General features: G+C 38.9%; 2 protein-coding genes across 3 annotated transcripts; both read right to left on the bottom strand.

Annotated features, from left to right (window-relative positions):
- Positions 1 to 1204: 1204 nt before the first annotated feature.
- marchf2 (membrane-associated ring finger (C3HC4) 2) lies at positions 1205 to 10831 on the bottom strand. Of its 2 annotated transcripts, none has more exons than XM_050054411.1 (5): positions 9778 to 10831; positions 4873 to 5178; positions 3643 to 3847; positions 3143 to 3352; positions 1205 to 2517 (listed from the first exon to the last, which is right to left on the bottom strand). In XM_050054411.1, exons 2-5 carry the CDS (start codon positions 5052 to 5054, stop codon positions 2359 to 2361), a joined length of 756 nt encoding a protein of 251 aa, XP_049910368.1. In that variant the 5' UTR covers positions 5055 to 5178; positions 9778 to 10831; the 3' UTR covers positions 1205 to 2358. The 2 variants fall into 2 exon arrangements, with proteins under 2 accessions (XP_049910368.1, XP_049910369.1); XM_050054412.1 differs by having other exon boundaries at positions 3652 to 3847; positions 9778 to 10824.
- A 1620-nt stretch (positions 10832 to 12451) lies between these two features.
- LOC126396388 (ras-related protein Rab-11B-like) lies at positions 12452 to 18118 on the bottom strand. Its single transcript, XM_050054415.1, has 5 exons — positions 17983 to 18118; positions 15636 to 15831; positions 15171 to 15364; positions 14168 to 14248; positions 12452 to 14069 (listed from the first exon to the last, which is right to left on the bottom strand). Exons 1-5 carry the CDS (start codon positions 18020 to 18022, stop codon positions 13924 to 13926), a joined length of 657 nt encoding a protein of 218 aa, XP_049910372.1. The 5' UTR covers positions 18023 to 18118; the 3' UTR covers positions 12452 to 13923.
- Between the last annotated feature and the right edge of the window lie 1208 nt (positions 18119 to 19326).

Genomic DNA, 19326 nt, shown 5'->3' with positions numbered 1-19326 from the left:
AAACGCAAGCAAGTCCAGTTGCCTATGATATTAGCACTGACGATTACCATGACCTGGATGACTGAGAATCTTCACCAACAAGTACACCCGCATCTACTTGTGTTTGTGACAACGTGAGATGTAAACATTATCGCCATCCTCCTCTGCTAAGCTGTGACGTCAGCTTGCTTAGTGGTGCTAGGTGAGCTAGCATGAGTAGATGCACACTTCCTTCTGTGCAGTGATACGGTTGCCGGATGTAGTTCAGCAGAAAGAAAATAGTTCCTACATGAAACTGCTCACAACAAGGTGTGTGGATTATCTTAAACTGGGTCATGATTTTTTCATTTTTGAATGTATTTTTTTTTTGGCACTTCGAGCACCACAAGCCGAGCGCCATCTAGTTCCATTATACTGAAGAGAGTCAGACATCTCTACGGCTGATATCTCAACACTCAGCAACTCACACCAAAACAATCTCGACTGATAAATAGCACTACAGGTAAGAGGAAAAACATGTATTGTTGATTTTAGGTTAAACTTTCTTTAACACCTTCAACACTCCAAAACGACGAGTGTTAGGCCAACATATTTCAGCCTATGACGTTCCTTGCAGCCACAGTCAGACCGCAGTGTGTTCACATGTCAATTAACCGTCCTTCTACAACCTAACTGAAGTGGAATGAAGTAAACGGTTTAAATCTCAATGCTATGACCCCATAAATCTGGAAACCAGGCAGCTACTGCGGTTTGAGTTCTCTGAACGGCCACTCAACGTGACTTGATTATAAACTGCACCAAACTATATACACGAGAGAGAGAAGTGGATTTTCTTTACTCTCCCAAACAACCAATACAGACCCAAAAATGTCTGGTCAGTAACATCAAAACATGATGAGGGCAAGTTTACACCCCGAAAACACTGACAACCATCAAATGGACTTAGAAAAAAAGCACACAAGCGTTGAGTGGCTTCCTTAAAGTACAAAAAACAACAACAAAAAAGAAGTGGTGCTTGCATAATACACCCACCATTAAAGTCGTTGTTGGTGAGTAAACTTCATGTTAGACTGGCAGAAGCACTGAACACCAGCACAGAAGTTGCTTTTATCGATGATGTTTGATCATGACTACAATGGTGATTGCTTGCAGGAAGTTTCCCTGATATTTGGTGTTACTTACGGAAACTAATTGAATAAAATAAAATACACAGAACAAAAATAGCAATAATTAAGTACTTTAACAGGCAGTTAAAAGGATGCTTTAGTACACTGCATCAGCCACCCAACAGACTCTTGGATCCTCTAAGAGCCATTTTCATGGAGTTTTCTATCGATCTATACAAGACCTACTTGCTAAGTGCTGATAATATAAGAACCTCTATGAGGACGCTGTTAAACCCTACTGCAGTAGGAATACTGATTCTGTTTAGTGGTTTAAGAAACTTTTTTTTTTTAAACCACGAAAGGATTTTACAATACGCTAACACTACAAAATAAAAAATTTTAAAAAATCCCCCCCTAATTTTTTATTAACAGTGCTTGCATGCATAACTGTGCATGTTGGGAGAGGTCTCTTCATGTACTGTGAAGTCCTCCATGTCCACAGTGTTTTATTGCACAATCTCTGGCTTTACGAACGCTATGCTGCCATCCATTCTTGGATGAAATGTAAAAACAGATGTAGGATTAAAAAAAAAAAAAAAAAAAAACCTTGAAAGAAGTCCAATAGGCTTGTGCGAAAACTAAAAGCTTCGGGTGAATAAATCAAAGCTTTTTTTCCTTTACAGATTAACACAGGGTCACACAATAATCACGTCAAAGAGCTCCTCGATGGGCAACACTGTGCAGAGAATGCAAGGCCTATGTAGATAAGGGCACGCCCACATATGACATGTTTCTAGCGGTTTACACTTTCATCATTGCTGCACGACAATGACTGGACCTCCTGTGCTCTGCAGTCACATGTGGACCATTGATGGGTTGTTGAATCCAAGCAGAACAATACTTAAAACATTTCACAATCCACTGAACAAGTTCGTTTGGTCGTTTCTTTTACTACTGTCACTGTTATTAAACATGATCATCGTATCCATGACTGTTGAGACTGTTCCATGTCTCGGGCAATGTCTTCTCCACGTCTGTCACGCTCTTCAGTGCCTTTGCATAAGCTTGGTCAACACCCATTTAAATGTGCTCTTTTAGACTTCTGTTTTAAAAAGTGATGTGAGTTAAGTACCGATGGGGCAAAGACTTTTTTTTTTTGTAGAAAGCAACAAAAAAAAAAGCCCACAAGTGCTTCTTTAAAGGCTAGCTGGCAGGCGACAATCAGCCGCCACACAGAAAAGACACCATTATCATCAGCCGTCTCCGTTTGGTCTCATACTATACTCTCATTGGCAGACTTCTTCATCAGTTTGGTGGAGAGCAAGGAATGCTGGGAAGAGTTAGACTCCTTGGCTTCAGGAATGAGCAGACGTACTTTCTGGTTTGTTCTTCTCCACTCAGAGTACAGCTGACAGTGGTAGCGGAAAGATACCTGCACAGACAACCAGGTAAGAAGAGACAGAAATAGGAGGTCAATAATGTACATGAGCACTTAGCTTGTTATTTGTGTTGGTGAGCATGACGTTCACTTATAGGCCTTTAAAATAACACGCTGCCTTCAAATGGAAATTGTGAGCTTGTCGCAGCTTGACTGCCACCCACTCTATGTAATACAGTGAGCTATCCCAAAGGCAAATTAGCAGGCAATTTTAAAACTCAAGCGCTTTAAAGGTCCAGTGTGTAGGATTTAGTGGCATCTACTGGCGAGATTGCAGATTGCAACCAACTGAAACGTCTCCCATGTCCCAAGTGTGTAGGAGGACTGCGGTGGCTAACACAAAAACGCAAATGCTATATCCAGAGACAGTGTTTGGTTTGTCTGTTCTGGGCTACTGTAGAACAACATGGCAGACTCTGTAGAAGAGGACCTGCTCCATAAGTCATTCCAAGATAACAAAAACACAATGATTCTTAAATTTGGAGACGATACACTAATACAAACATAGTTATGTCTATTATATTCAACTAATGCAAATATATCCTCCTAAATCCTACACACTGGACCTTTAAACTTGCATTACAACAGTGCTACAGCCTGATCTGTGTGTGAATTTTACCAGGGTCCACAGGACATAGATGGTGAAGAGGGCGATGGTGAGGGCGATGAGGCCCACAGCCTGCAGCCAGCTCCCCAGTTGAAGATGGTCCTGAGCACCTCTCAGGCACAGCCAGCCTGAAATGGCTGCTAGGGGTGTGATAAACAGGAAGCACACCATGTCACAGAACAGTGTCCTCTTCTCATTACGAGGGCCGGGGTCCCGCAGCCACTGTAGAAGAAGAAATAGGAGACAGAACAATAGAGAAGAGGGAGAATATATACGAGCAAGAGAGAGGCAAGGGAGAGGTAGACAGACAGAGAGAAAGATCTTAAGTCAATCAAGAACAGTAAAGACACACTTCAACAACAAGTAAGCAAGCAAGCTGAAAGATGAGGGAAAAAAGCTACTTCTCCTTCGCACATTTATATATCCACAGTCATTCACAAACGGCAGCCCAACCAAAGCAGAATAAAAAGACAGGCAGAAAGATTGATGCAGACAAGGCAAAGGGCATTGACCTTTGTTACCTCTGTGAGAGGCCTCGGTCGGCGCTCGATGCTGAACTCCGTGTGGCAGAGCTCACAGTAGCTGGTGTTGGAAGATGACAGCCACTTCTCCAAGCAGCTCTTGTGGACCGTGCCCAGGGTGCCCGTGCAGTCGCATGGAGACAGGAGACCCTCGCTGTTGCCTCCTTCGTGGCAAATACGACAGATGGGACCATCACTGAGACAAAATGAGAGATGTTAAGAAATAACTTTTTAGCCAAATACAGTTATGAAACAGACATGCACATGTGGACCAGAATTAATGGATACATTTAAGCACTTTCTGCAGGTGGAAGAGTGAACAACAAATTTAATGTCTTCATCAGGTTTGCTTATCAGTCGGCAGAACTGAATCATGTGATCACATTACTCACACACATTTACGTCTTTAAAAGTGCAGTAAATGCAATAACCTTCAAACTTAATCGCTCTCTTCCTTTGCGGCAATCCAAAATGATTAAAGTAAAAAGGGTACGTGTAATAATCTTACAGCTGAAATATATGGGACACGGACGCGAATGTCTGTCGCAGCAGAGCACGTCCATTATTATCAACTGAAGCTGGTACACTGACCACAGAAGCTGCGCTTGCCCGTGCAAGCACCATGTTGCTTGATGGTAATTTCACGCTGCTGTTCTGTTCTCTCTACGTGTGGCTCTGCAACAGGTAAAAACTACATAGAGGGGCACCCAGTAGCATTGTGGGTAGAGCAGGCACTACCGGGACTGCCCTGTCATTTAAGGCAAAAAAGCCCCAAAAATATAATTAAAAAAAAAAAAAAACCTACACCGAAAAGTGACAGAAAAGTGTAGAAAACAAATACAATCTGTTTAACGAAACGATTACAATGAATACCTCATTGTACGTGAGGCAATGCGAAGCAGCAAATAATCAACCAGCCAATTAATTCAGTGCCAGTTACTAAAGCCTACGCTTCCAAACCCTGCATAACTAACTACTTTATCACTTGGCAAAACTCAGTACACAGCAGATGGCAGCATCCACACGCTGCAAAGACAGAGTCTGTGCGGTAGGTAAAAAGCCTGCTCCACTCCACCTATGTGATGCACCGTGAAAGTGCCCCATGTATTTCAGCTGTTACGCTTTTTCCTACTGTGACGAGTTAAAATGTCTGTTGTGTAAAAAGTGGCAGTTGTAATCATGGACTTCTCCCCTGACAACATGAGCGTAAGCAAGTCTCACCTTTGCGTACTCATTGGTTTGAGCACAGAGGAAAGCAACCGCCCATCTATGGCTGTAACCTGGGTGACGTAGAGCGCCTGGCACCCCTCGCCACCTCCTTCCTCGACGCTCTTCCACAGGCCAGTGGTGCTCGCACAGTCACACAGAGAGCCAGGCAGGTGGCAACACCCGCCTGTCGTCATGGTTACAGAGGCCAGGCGCTGGCCGTAGAGGTGGAGGTGAGGGTGTAGAGGGTCAGAGGTGAAGATTGATGTGGGGAGTGGGAAGCACAAACTCTGCTGTCCACAGGTTGGGAACGGTTAGTTTCTACAAACAGGAGAAAAACAGACAGACAATGAGCGGCTTTTTCATGTAAACAGTATCAGTGATACAAAGTAAGTTAAGTACTTTAACTTAAGTATTGTTAAGTACGGTTTTGAGGCACTTGAGTATTTCCATTTTAAGCTACTTTATACTTCTACTTTACTGCATTTCAGAGCCATGTATTGCACTCTTTATTTTGTTTTTACAGCTTTAGCTACTTTGCAGATAAAATTTATAAATCCAAAATCTAAATTAACAAATTAAACATTATGTATTATTATAATACAGTGTCAGTGGTGTATGGTAGTTATGTGGGACCCAGTGCACGCTAGCTGCTATTGATGCGCTTAAACTGGTTACCATATTATCTTATCATCTCATCATATGATCCAATGGAGACTTGACATTGGATAACACCAACATATGTTACCCATAAATCCTCATCGCATATAGGTACATGACAAAAAAAGAAAATAGGGAATTGTTCATTTAATTGAATCACTTTCATAGCTTATTTGTTGTTTATGTAGAATAGGCATTTAGATTGTTACTGACTATATTACAAAAACACAAAAGAAAACTATGATCGGGATGGGTTTGCCTTTTCAAAGGCACATGTAGTCTAGCAAATTGCACTATTTTTTTCATCTAATGAGCTCTTTAAACACAAGCATATCTAAAAGGTGGCAGTCCTGTTTTCTACTCTACATGTTGTTGGAGGGCCCACTGTCCCTATGGACCCCTTCACCTCACAGGCCCCGCTGCAGCCGCCCTGCCTGCACTGTCTATATTTACACCCCTGGTAGCAGTATATAAAGTAGTTAAAATCAGCCCTGCCTTAATTATCTACACCATTAAAGTGATCCTTACACACTGATGGATCAATAAATATAATCCAGAAATATAATATTCTGAAACTGGCCTTTCTGCATAATGAGTGACTTTAAGTACATTTTAATTAATACTAATACAGTAATTAACAGTAAAGTAAAACAAAATCTGAATACAAGACCTATGTGGTGTTCCCACCTTTACTTATAAAGTCCCCACGAACAGCAAAATAATGATATATTACAATTTAATTGATTAATCAATTAGTTGTCAACTATTAAATTAATCGCCAGCTAATTTCAAAATCATTTTATCAGTGTGAGTAATTTTTAATAGAAAAATCTTTTTTCCAGCTTCTTAAATGTGAATTTTTTTTTGTTTCTTTCCTCCACTGTGACAGTAAACTGAGTGTCTTTGGGTTGTGGACAAAACAAGACATTTGAGGACGTCATCTTGGGCTTTAGGAAACAATGATCAACATTTTTCAGACCAGACAACTAATCAATTAATCCAGAAAATAACTGACACATTAATCAACGATGAAAATAATAATAATAATAATTTGTTGCAGCCCTGATTACAGGACAAGAATGTAAAATTACTACACAGTATAATATAATTCAGAAGCAAGCAAGCTGACATTTACATGCATACAAATATATTAAAGTGATGTATCAAAATTATGAAATGTCATTTGGGTCATCACAATATTGTGATATCAAGTTAGCTTAAATGTCTTCCTGGTCCTTACAGCTACATTACAGCTAAATGTAATAATACCCTGCTCAGCTGTGAAACTAAACATCACATGAAAGCAATAAAAGAGTACTGTAAAACATTATGACTGCCAATACAACCTAGCTCTAGGTAAACTTTCTGTTTTGACAGCCTATCTGAGAGCATGCTTCATGGACCATTAATATCCTGCCATGTGAGAATAACTCAGGTTATCTACAAAGACACTGGGTCATTTACAAGAAAGCTGTCAGTCTGGAGGTGGGCCAATTCGCCCAAAGCAGCTGCTAATCCATTATAAAAGCACGAGCTATTGTCAGAGGCAGTGAGTGTGATGTGCAGCAGACTGATAAACAGCTGTCTCCCCTCAGATAACCCTTCACTACAGATAAGACGCAGGCCGCTGCATTTCCTACAGTGCGTTTGTCTTGCTGTTTGGAAATTATCCTGTACGGCAACACACTAGTGACAAATGAATTTCTGAGTGAAATGTTTTCATTTTAATGAAACAAAAGATACTCTAAAACCAAAAACTATATCTGATATGAGTGTAGGTATTGAAGTAGCTTCTTTCATTTTAAATAAATGTTGAGCTTCTCTGCCTTTTCAGGATTTCAGTGATGGCAGCACGTCTACATTTGAGTGCATAACTGTAGCACACACTAAGCCCACATTTGATCCTTCATGCCAGACTATTAGGTAAAGACTGGGTCACTGGCCTGTAGCTGTATACACATTAAACCACAGCACTGCACCCACACTAATATAGCATATAATCCCATGTACTCATAACTGTTGTTGTTTTTAAACAGGAGGTTTAACATGGCAGATGGTGCTGAAATTCCTGTGTGAATTTATGGGATTTTGGGTCTTTATTCCATCTCCTTATGGATAATTAATACAAATATTTACACTCTGCAGCCATTTCAGCATAAAAACATCCTCAGCCCATTAGATATGATTATTGTATTATATTCTGGTCATCTGCTTATTTTCTACAGCTTCTACAAACAGCTACAATAATCTAATATCCCAGTGGAGAGCAGTTTTTGTCCATTATATTAAATATGTAGCCCTTAAATTAATTTTGACTGTTATCCAGATCATCATTTTGCTGTTGTATTAGTTTATTACTGCGCAATATTTATTCCTCTGCACTAATCTATTTCTATTTTATGAGATTTACAATGCACTTCATTGCACTTTAATGTTGTCATGTCTTACTGCACCTGGATTCATGAGTGATGACATTTTGTTCACTGTATGCTACTGAAAGAATGACAATAAATAAATAAATTGAACTAAAATTGAATTAAATTGAGTTAAAATTTTAGATGGTGTAGGTAACTGTAACTGTAGATAGTTTGTAACAGTTCCCAAATATCATATAATGCTGCTCACACCTGCATTGCAAATGTTAGATGACCTCTTAACCCTTTTAAATCAAAGGCAAGCTGTTTTAGTATCACTTCCTGGTGTTGTTACTTATGCATACTGATACAGCACGGGGGGGCTACGATTAAGAGGCACAATCCCTGACCCAGATAAACAAAAGGATAGCCCCCAAAAACTAAGACAACAACAAAATCTATCCGTTACAGTTTCTGAGTGATGTATGAAAACACAGGAATGAAACAGACCAATGTGTTTTTAATACACATCAGTATAGAAACATAAATTATAGGGAGGCACGATAATACGATAATCTGGGCCAATATCAGCTTTAAAATGAATTATTAGTATCGTCCAACATATGCCTTTTCTTATTTTGCACAATGACTGAATATTACATACACTGAAAAGCATTGTATTTCTTGTCATGATAAGAGTATACATGCATAATATGATGTTAATTCCACTACAGAAGAGACCTGATGATCACTAAATTTAGGTGGGGAAAAAATGGATATATCAGTATTGGTTATAGGCCAAATAAGTTGTTGTATATGGGCAAAAAATCCACTATCTTGCATCACTAATAAATTCATGTGACTTTTAATCAATATAAGGAAGCTGTCTTATATGTTTATACTTCCTCCAACTCCTTTTCCAATGTGTAAATCAAAGCACCTATACATTGACAACTGCGTTTACCTTATACTTTTCATTACTTGTAAATATTAGCCTACTTTCTTTGGCTTGTTTGTATGTTCAAGTTCAAAATAAATATCAAAAATCGACATCAATGAGCCAAATGCTTCAATTCAGTACATAAATGTGACTAACCTGGTTACTTTTTAAAATACTGATGAGTGCAGAAACATCAGGACATGATAAAATTACTGCAAACAAACTAAAGTAATTTTCATTTTCACTTTTTCTCAAAAAGTTGTTACCGCTGCATTCAGCTGTTAAAGCTTTGATCCAGACTATGTAGGACAAACTTTACAGCTGTCTTCCAAGTGAACAAATATTTATATACGTCTCTCAATATAAACTGACATTGACAGAGACTGATGGGGGCTATCATCGCAGCTCAAATTGCAAAAGCATGAAAGGAGATGGACCTTTCAAATGCAGTTTGTGTTGTAAACAATTCAGCCATGATTGAGACATCACTGTCCAAAGTCACGAAAACTGAGGGCGTAGGTTTGAGAGGGTATAAATATAGAAACAAAACGACATAGATAGGAAGCTTGTTTTATTACTATGAGTGTAACATTACTATGGTATCAGGTATATGAGGATAATTTCACTACATGTATTGAACAGCTCAACATTTATGAAAGGTGTTAATGTGTCATATTTACAGCATATTGTGTTGGGGAACATAGAGCCAAGGGAACATAGATAAATATAAGCTGTTAGCTATGCTGCAGCGCCATATTTAAGACATTAAAAGCATTATCTTAGTTTTTTAAATTGCCGTTTTTTCAATTCAATATCAACGTTCATTGTCCAGTAAGTTAAATAAACGCTGTCAGTTGGCGACCGTTACAGCTGTGTTGTTAGCTAGCCGCCAGCTGTCACTAGCTAACAGCTAGCTGCTAGCCGTCCGTCTGCTGTAAAAACGAAAGCTTAAAAACGTCCACTCACCCCGTGTCGTCTCCTTAAAGATGTGTCACATCGGCAGGCGTTACCGCCACAACAACCGCCTGTTTCCCCTTCGCTTCATTTTCAGCTGTACGTGTGAATTAACTAGTCAAAATGCGGCTCCACTCGCTAGCTAATATGCTAACAGAGCGCTGTGCTAGCTAGCAGTAGCTCTCAGCTGATAACACAGAGCAGGCCAGGCTTCCGCTTTCCCAGAGCTTTAAATATCCCCCAGAGGCTCATCATCAGCTGTCTGCCTCTGCGGTGCAGACGGAGAACACTCAGACACACACCGGACACGTTAAAATGTGATTGTGGGTAACAGCAGCCTGCCAAAGGGAGGGGCGAGCTCACTGAACACATCTCATGCGCAGCACAAAGCCAGAGGAAACAAACAGAGCTGACCGACCAGGATCTAATCAGCTCTATAATGCGTTTAAAATTAAAGACAATTTTTTAACCAAAACTCTCAAACACAAGCTGAATTTAACCGCACACATTTAAAAAAATATTTCAACTTTTTTTTTTTTTTTTACAAGTGAAAACGATTATGCTCATTATCGATTAATTGGTGGTGTATTTTCTCGATAAATCGTTTGGTCGACAAAATATTAAAAAACACAGATCTACTCCTCTGCTACTTGTTTTTTTTTCCATACACAGATACACAAAACATGTTTTTTAGCTAAACATATATGAGACACATCAGATATGTATTATTATATCTTGTTTACTTATTTAATTATCTGTTTTACCGTTCTGACTAATACTGTTTTTCATGTGATTAGTTGTTCCCATTCAGTGTCCTGCAAATTTGCCTTTTTTTTTTTTTAAACATGGGAAGACAATGGGCAAAACACAAGAGGAAGAAATGACCCCAAAATATTTAATTTAATTTAATTTAATCTTTAGAAAAGAGTATAAAAAAAGAGAGAGAAAATTAAAAAGCAAGAAAATTAGTAAAAAAATAAATAAAAAAAAAGACAAAGAAAGTTAAAAACAAACAAGGAAATGACCTGAACAAATTATTTTTAAAAAAAAATTGAAATGTAATAATAAATAATTATAAATATTTCTTCCCTTGCTATTTCCCCCCATTTTTTCAAAATAATAATAATAATAATAATAATAATAATAATAATAATTTTCTGAATTTATTAACTTTTTGCAATTTGTGGGACATTTCTCACCAAGTTGTCATTGCCNCCTTGCTATTTCCCCCCATTTTTTCAAAATAATAATAATAATAATAATAATAATAATAATAATAATTTTCTGAATTTATTAACTTTTTGCAATTTGTGGGACATTTCTCACCAAGTTGCTCATTGCCTTTTTTTTCTCGTTTTTGAAAGGCATTGCACCAATTTGCTCAGGGTTCAGAGGTTTAAATACTTGTGAAGGGTCTCTGAAAACAGCAGCACAAGAAAAGTGATGTGGCTCCAGGTTTCAAAGGGTTAACTCTAATCATTCTGTTGCCTATTAAATTGAATTGAAATGAGAAAAGAGCCTAAATTTGGTTCATCAAATGTCTTGTTTTGTTCAACCAACTTTTCCAAACCCCCAAATATTATATTTACTGTAATGTTAGCACATTTGAGAACCTGGAAATATCACAGTTGTCATTTTTGCTTGAGAATAATTGATGATCAAAATAGTTGCTGATTAATTTTCCATTGATTGAATACTCAATTAATTAACTAAACATTGCAGCTCTCTATTGTACAGTCCTGGAAATGGCAGGTCATTCAAATGCATAATAAATATTATCAATTATTATTTACATAAATTCATTGGGACGGCAGTTATTAAGTCCATAGGGTTCAAGTCCACGTCCGGACCAAATATGGAGTGTGAACTGGTGGCTATAGAGGTGTCAGTTCGCCTCCTGTGTACTGCCAGAGTACCCTTGAGCCCCCTCACTCTGACATCTCTTCATTTAATGCATGTATAGGTCCTATTAGTGCATGTGTGTGTATTTCGGACCTGTGTGTGTATGACAACAGAGTGGAAAAACTGAATTTTCCCTGCGGATTAATAAAGCATATCTTATTCTTATAATTAACACTTTTCATAAATTCCCACCAATGTGCATTTTTTTCAATTTTTAAAACAATTTTTACATCATGAACTGATTCGTTTTAAAATATTAAGTTGTGCAAAAATGTATTTACATTGACAAGGTTTGTTTTTTTCATTATTTACTGTGAGCCTTTGCACATCTCCTAAGTATATTTTTGCACTTTCCTGCCTAGCTCTTATATTTTGAAGTTATTTTATATACATTTTTAAATTCTTATTTTTGTTTTTTCTACTTTACATATATGTCTCGTCTATGCACCAAAACAACTTCCTTGGATGTGAAAACTTGGCATTGTTCTGACTGAATGGGAGAGAATAATTCTGAAACCAAGTACACAGTATTTTAGGAAGCCTGCCTTGAGTAGACACATTGATTACATGCTATAAAACTAAATGATTTAGTCCTGTGTGCGAGCACCTCACCATCATATGTGTAGATTTCAAAGGAAGCCTGTCAAATGCACTTGAGTGCAGCTTGACCCTGTGTGCTCTTTGATCAGTTGAAACCTACGTTGCTACACAACAGTGGAGGACACAGCATTAAGTTATGGGTACACAGAGTGAGCAACGTATCCAAAAATAAGTCCGTCTCCTATATGTGTCATGTGGTTTAGGTTTATTTGTGCTTCAGTATTTTCTCTGTGATGCAAAAGTAGCAAAACAAGTCTGCACAGATGAAAGCATTTTGCCCACCTGAGTGAAAAAGGGGGCACCTCAGCCAACCATAAAGAAATTTACATTTCTGATTTTCAGTTCCACTTTCCCAACCAGCTGGAGTGCAAGTGATACATGAAGAGCATTTTTAATTGGTTCATTTACCATTGAAATGTTTTCAGATTGCACACATCTTTATCCGCTTCCCTTTAACAGATGTCACAGTCAAATGAAATCAAAGGGTGATTGAGTACATGACAGGAAGATGCTGTTTAAGACAAAAAACACCACATATAGTGCAGTTCTTTCTTTTTTCAACCAGCAGGAAAATGTTACTCGATAAAGATGTTGTGCATCTGAAAAATAAACAGTGATTTGTTTCACTGAAATGATCCGACATAAGTGCAAAAGAGATTTTCATTTCCAGACAGCCCGTTAAAAGACCTGAGCCAACTCCAGAGAGGAACACGAGGCCCGATCCACTACACACACTATTATTACACAAATAACAAATCACACACCGCGATTCATAACATTGCTTTTGAGATATAGCACAACACGTCTTTTGCAAATAGCCTGGATTAGTTTGCCAAATACAGCAATGAAATGCAACCTTAGCAGCCTTGAGGAAAAAAAACGAGTAAAACCAAAACTGATAACGATTGCATCCGTCAACTTTGGTATCTTTGTGCTTTAGGATTAACACACACACTCTCACACACGCGCACACACACACACACAAATAAAAACACTTCATTTGTTTCACACTTGCCCATATTAAGTCAATCACAGCCAGTCTGGTCCCTGGCTCATGCTAATTTCATGCCACAGTGGGCGCAGGGCTCAGAGAGGAAAATTAAAATTAAAGAGGCAAATAGAAACTCCAGACAGAGCAGAGTACACACCAATACTCCAGTGGTACCTTCGTCTCGTCTCCTCTTCTACGCCCGTATTGCGTGATAGGCAGAATCAGGTCAACCAGACATGAAATTGGGATTCCACTGTAGGAGATCGTGACAAAAGTCTGTATCGTTGCAGAGAAAAGGAGGCGAGTAGAAACCGCCTGAAGCGCTGATACACAGGTCTACTGGTCCCTCACCGTTCCCTCAACAGGAGCGGGTCAATGGGACCATGGAGGGTGGTCAATTATAAAGAAAATGTTTGTTACAGCTTCAAGATCAACCTCGTAAGAGCTCTACTCTCTTCCTCTGAGGTTGTAAATTATTGTATAGAGAGGTTCTTCTGAAATCAGAGGAAGACAAACAAACGAAGAAAAAACAAAGACGAAAAAGGAATGTCTCGGTGTGACAGACTTCTGAACTCATGAGGGTATCATGATGACAGCAGAAGTAAACCAGAGGCGAAGACAGGAAAGACAGACGGAGAGTAAAACAGGAAAAGAAGATAAGAGCGTCACAGGCTCTGGCAGCAGGGGAGTTTGTTTCCCCTCTGCCCTTCCGTGGTCGGGGGGAGGCTTATGTCCACTACGTTGTTGCCTGGAGACTCGTCGTGTGCAGATCTGTCCGATATTTGCTTCTGAGATACAATACGGTAGATTTCTGTGAAAGAAAAACAGTCACCGTTCAGTAAAAGTTACATCAGCTGGAGATTCACAGTGAGCTGCATGTTGTATTTAACATCTGATCACTTTTCCTACCTGTGAGGATGTTCTTAAAGGCTTCTTCTACATTAGTGGAGTCCAAGGCGGAGGTCTCAATAAAGGAGAGAGTGTTCCCTTCTGGAAAGAAAAAACAGGAGACAAATTATGTTTACACATAAAAGCCATTTAAATATCTATTAAAAACAGACAGCTCGGATAATGACCTGTATATTCTTTAAATAACTGGTTTAGGAAATATGGTTAAACCACTCTGACTCATCTGATGTAGACTGTGGCTATGAGCCTGCCATTGTTTTCAAAATCCTCTTCTACACATCTACAACAAATAAAATGACTTATTGACTAATGACTTCCTGTAAACACACCTAAGAAAAAGCCCGGACTTCGTCTCACAGAACTCTCACAACTTGACATTGATCTCTTTTCTGACACGACCAGTCAGAGGTGATTCGCCACACCTTTTTACCCTGGCAGTGTCACACACCTTTTTCCACCAAGCAGTACGGTACAGTTCAATCCTGAACGCTTTTTTCAGTTTCCACTGTAAAAAGTTATGTATGGCACCCATGGAACTGTTCCGTACCGTCCCCATGTTTGGTCCCCCCCTCTGTCGGGGTACCTAGCACACAGATCTGGTACTAAAAGGTGGAGCTGTGAACACTGCAGTCTGTTGATTGGTCAGTAGAGGACGGTCACTCTGCTCAGGGCTGAGCTGTGGCTGGTTTTGAGGCTCATGTAACCATTGTTCATACTGTGGAGAGTTTTATTAGTAAACTGTAACTATAAAATGAAAAGATGTTTTGCTGCCTCTCACAGCAGCTGGAGTCTGAGAAGAAAATAACTTCATTCACTGGGCCGACTGCTGGTGACTTTTTCACGAGACAACTTTGACTATTACTTAAGTTTTTATATGACAGACACTTTTAGTAATGAGTGGGTCTTCAAGCGTTTATATATATCAATTTCTACTGGGATGAAATATACCCCCCCCTCCTTGAATGCAATGCTGCTTCCCTGATGGCAATGCTTAATAATTTACCTGCGAAGGCTCGAGCCTCATCAGTGGGCACCGCCCTGAGGTGGCGGAGGTCGCTCTTGTTCCCAACCAGCATGATGACGATGTTGTTGTCAGCGTGGTCCCTCAGCTCCTTCAGCCAGCGTTCGACATTCTCATATGTCAGGTGCTTGGCGATGTCATAAACTAGAAGAGCTCCAACTGCGCCCCTGTAATACCTGGTGACAGCAAAGAGAAATTGATGAATCAAGAACTACTGAAATGTTTGCTAACATCTGCTTCAAAGATAAAAAATGTGTACGTATATAACATTACGCAAATTATTCTGGGCAGAAACAATAAAGACAGCAGTTTTTTAAGCAAATGATCCTAATCTCCATGTGTACTGCTATATTAGATGTGCAAATTAGTAGTATAATATGCTGTATGTAGACTGCAGACTATCACAAGTCTGGTAAACACTGCAAAAAAATAAAAAAGCAAACTGACGCCGAGGTGATTGCTCTGTAGCGTTCCTGTCCAGCTGTGTCCCAAATCTGAGCCTTTATCGTCTTGCCGTCCACCTGGATGCTGCGGGTGGCGAACTCCACCCCAATGGTGCTCTTGCTCTCCAAGTTGAACTCATTTCTTGTGAAACGGGACAGCAGGTTACTCTTTCCCACTCCAGAGTCTCCGATTAGTACGACTAGAACCAAAATACACAGAGCACACAAACATTAATGTTAGTGACAAACTGTAAACACTAAGTGGTGTGCAAACATGCTGGGATTTAGCATGTGTTCATCCTATCCATGTTACACTGTTACAATCTTTAGCTCACCTTGTGACGGATTTCAGTCATTAAAGCTAATATTTGTAGATTACAAGCACAAAAAAACACAGTTTATTTTATTTTACATACAAGCTTAGTCCGGCACCTTTTCGTACAGCAGACAGTTTTAAGCACTTGCACTAACTACGCTCCGTGTTTTCAGTTACAGACCTTGTTGACTGTCCTTGTCTCTTTTGTTTAATGATTAATGCAATTTTTATTTCCCAAAGGGACTAATCTATCTATCTATCTATCTATCTATTGAATCCCTTTTAAGAGGATATTGGGCTAAGGGTGACTACAGGTATCAGACACTTAACTTTAACCCTTTTAAAGACATGTTCAAGAGAATTCTTTTAACCAAACTTAAGAGTGATTTTTGGACAAATCATCTTTTTCTTATTCAAGAATTACATGCAAGTATAAAGGTAAGAAGTATAGATGCGTTGTCCCATGCAGAGGTAGGTTTTGGGGCAGCAGTAGCTCAGCCCATTGGGACTTGGGTTGGGAACTGGAGGGTCACCAGCACCTGTCCATGAGGAGCCCCCTCACATCTCTCCATTTAATGCATATATAAGTCCTGTTTGTGCATGTGTGTATATTTTGGGCCTGTATGAATATCTCAGAGTGAAAAAATTGAATTTTCTTTTGGTGATTAATAAGACCATCTTCTTCTTCGTTTAATGTATGGTTGTGGTTATTAGAGTGACTTAGGTCAATCTACATTTTGCCAACAGGTAAGTACACCTATAAAGTAATATGAAAGTATATGGTTCAGCCAGCAGACATTGGGCGAGAGGCAGGGTACAACCTGGACAGGTCATCAGACTATTGCATGGCTGACACATAGAGACATACACACACATTCACACCCACGGACAATTTAGAGTCACCAATTAACCTGCATGTGTTTGGACTGTGGGAGGAAGCTGGAGTACCTGGAGAAAACCCACACTGACACAGGGAGAACATGCAAACTGCACACAGAAGGGCTCCCCCACCCTGGGTTCGAACCAGAAACCATATTGCTGTAAGGCGACAATGCTAACCACTGCACCACAGTGCCGATTTTTAAAATCACATAATTATTAATATTACAAAAACAAATTAAACTTTAAGTAGCCTACTAGTGCAAAAACATCTATTGCTTTTTTAGTTCACTAGATACATTTTGCTGCAAAAAAATGGCTGAAGACTGAAAACTAATTAGATAAAACAGATGTTGACCAAGTTTTCCTAGGGGGACAAAAATGTACGGTAGAAAAAGGGAAATAAATTGCAATAAATTTTATCGCAATATTCAGCATATAACAACATATTCAAAATAGCAGTTATATTGTATCATGATAATATCAAATAGTGCATCCTCTAATTCATTGTAGGTGAAAAGTAATACAAGTCTCTCGGTATGCTTCTTTAATCTTAGGTGTTTAAACCTGTGTGACTGCTCACTACGTTAAGCAGAGGACAGCTGATAATGTGATCAGGGGCAGCTCAGAGAAATATGTCAGGCAGCAGTTATGTCTGCGATGTCAACAAGTTAGCTAAGTAGCTTAGCTTCAAATTACCCGAAAAGTGAACCACTTTTGAATGGCTATTGAAAAGCTTGTAATTTTATATGAACTTACAGTCGTGTTAACTGATAACCACAGGGCCGAGTAGCTTGATAAAAACAGCTACCATGTTAGCATGCTAGCTTAGTTATTTAGCCACTTAACTGCCGCCCGTTAGTCTGCTAAGTCACCAGCGTCAACTGCCATCACTGAACTAGCTTATTAGTTCGCGTGTTTAAAATCTAAACTACCAAAGACTGAACTATTGCAGCGGTACAAACTGCTTAGTGAACTTATAATAGTGAATACAGGTTTCGATCATGTCATCGATTGCCACTTCGCTGCTAGTGACTACAGCTAACTTTAGCTTTAGCGCTGGCTTAGGTGACTTCCTCAGTTCGTGCTGCTGAAACCGAACTTTAACAAAGATAACAAACACACCCTAATATTTTATATTCAAAGAATAAATTACCTTTAAACAAATAGTCGTACTCATCGTCTCGGTTTCCCATGTTAGAGGCTTTTTTTGTACTTTTTAAGTACTTTCCCACAACAACAACAATCCTCCAGTCTCCACCGGTAGCTAACAGGCACCGCCTTCAAGGAAGAGAATGGGCACGTGAGTGAAGGAACGTTATTTTTGACCAATTGGAAATAAGAACATATTGACTGACAGATGATTTGACCAATCATGTGCGTTCTTTGAAAACGCTGACCAATCACCGCTCACAGGACAGAAAACGGTGAGTGATTACACCCTTTGTTCTCCAAACTGTGACGCCCTGTTTCTTCCTGGAGTTTGAGCAATAACACGGCAGATTTCCAGAGCATGCTGACTGTTGCACAATGTACGTTAAAAGGAGGGAACACCAGAATCAGTACACTATGTTGCCTCTTCATTTTAGCACTGTACGTTCTTTTTTATTATTAGATATTTTTATTATTAGACCGTGGAGCCAATCTCAGAAAAAATCCTTTATCCTTAAGGGACCCCCTTCCTTTCATAGAGTATACTGACGACCCCTGACTAAGTGACATATTTTTTTGGGATATTTCAATTTGAATTAAATGCATAATAATTACAATACAGGAAAAAAGTGAGAAACTGTATAATCAACCTAAGTATTGACCTCAATAACTGCAGGAAGTTTGCCTAACACAAACAGAGATGAGTGTCTTGATATTTTAGGTACTTTTTATGCAGCTCTCTGTATCATTTTTTTTATTTATATATATATATTTAACAATCATATGTGCTTAATAGGCTTTTTTTTTAAAGGTCAAATTCAGTGTTTCCTTCTCCCTGACATTTGGCCATTGTTCTGTTAGCTCTTTGGTTTTTGAAGATGCTATTAAGCAGAGAGTGAAGGCTCTATGAATTTAGCTTGTGTTAGTTTTCTTACACCACTTGAAATCAAGAAGGTCTTGTGACCCAGTGTGAAGCTTTGGTGACCCCCAAGTTGGGAATCAGTGATCTACATCCAAACAATCAATTTACAAGGCCTGTATGGGACAGTAAACAACACCATAGGCTATACTTTGTATTAACTGGCCCTCACTATTTGCGTTCCACTGTATTCTACTGTCACCTTATTCTGTCTCAGAGCAGAAGAACCATTACCTGGACTGTTATTATCATTTATTATTATTTTAAATTATTTGTTAATTTTACATAAACTATAAATTTTAGAAAATATTTCTTATTCTATTTGGTATGTTTGTCATATACAGATTTGCAGTGATGACCGGTAATATGTATGTTGATACTGTCCAACGTTAAGTCTATATGATCACGTGATGATATAAAATATATGGT

Source organism: Epinephelus moara, chromosome 10 (genome assembly GCF_006386435.1).
Source record: "Epinephelus moara isolate mb chromosome 10, YSFRI_EMoa_1.0, whole genome shotgun sequence".
Taxonomy (NCBI): Eukaryota; Metazoa; Chordata; class Actinopteri; order Perciformes; family Serranidae; genus Epinephelus; species Epinephelus moara.
Note: the sequence above shows the minus strand (reverse complement) of the source record. Positions and strands in the feature narration are given on the sequence as shown.

Bases quoted from the DNA above. Each gene is read 5' to 3' on its own strand.
- LOC126396388 (XM_050054415.1), bottom strand. From the start codon at position 18,022: ATGGGAAACCGAGACGATGAGTACGACTATTTGTTTAAAG. The intron at 15,832-17,982 runs GTAATTTATTCT...TTTTGGTTCTAG, and splicing joins GTACGACTATTTGTTTAAAG to TCGTACTAATCGGAGACTCT. The intron at 15,365-15,635 runs GTCAGTTTGCTT...TGCTGTCACCAG, and splicing joins TACAGAGCAATCACCTCGGC to GTATTACAGGGGCGCAGTTG.
- marchf2 (XM_050054411.1), bottom strand. From the start codon at position 5,054: ATGACGACAGGCGGGTGTTGCCACCTGCCTGGCTCTCTGTGTGACTGT. The intron at 3,848-4,872 runs GTGAGACTTGCT...ATTTTGTCTCAG, and splicing joins AAACCAATGAGTACGCAAAG to TGATGGTCCCATCTGTCGTA. The intron at 3,353-3,642 runs GTCAATGCCCTT...CTTCTTCTACAG, and splicing joins CTCTCACAGAGGTAACAAAG to TGGCTGCGGGACCCCGGCCC.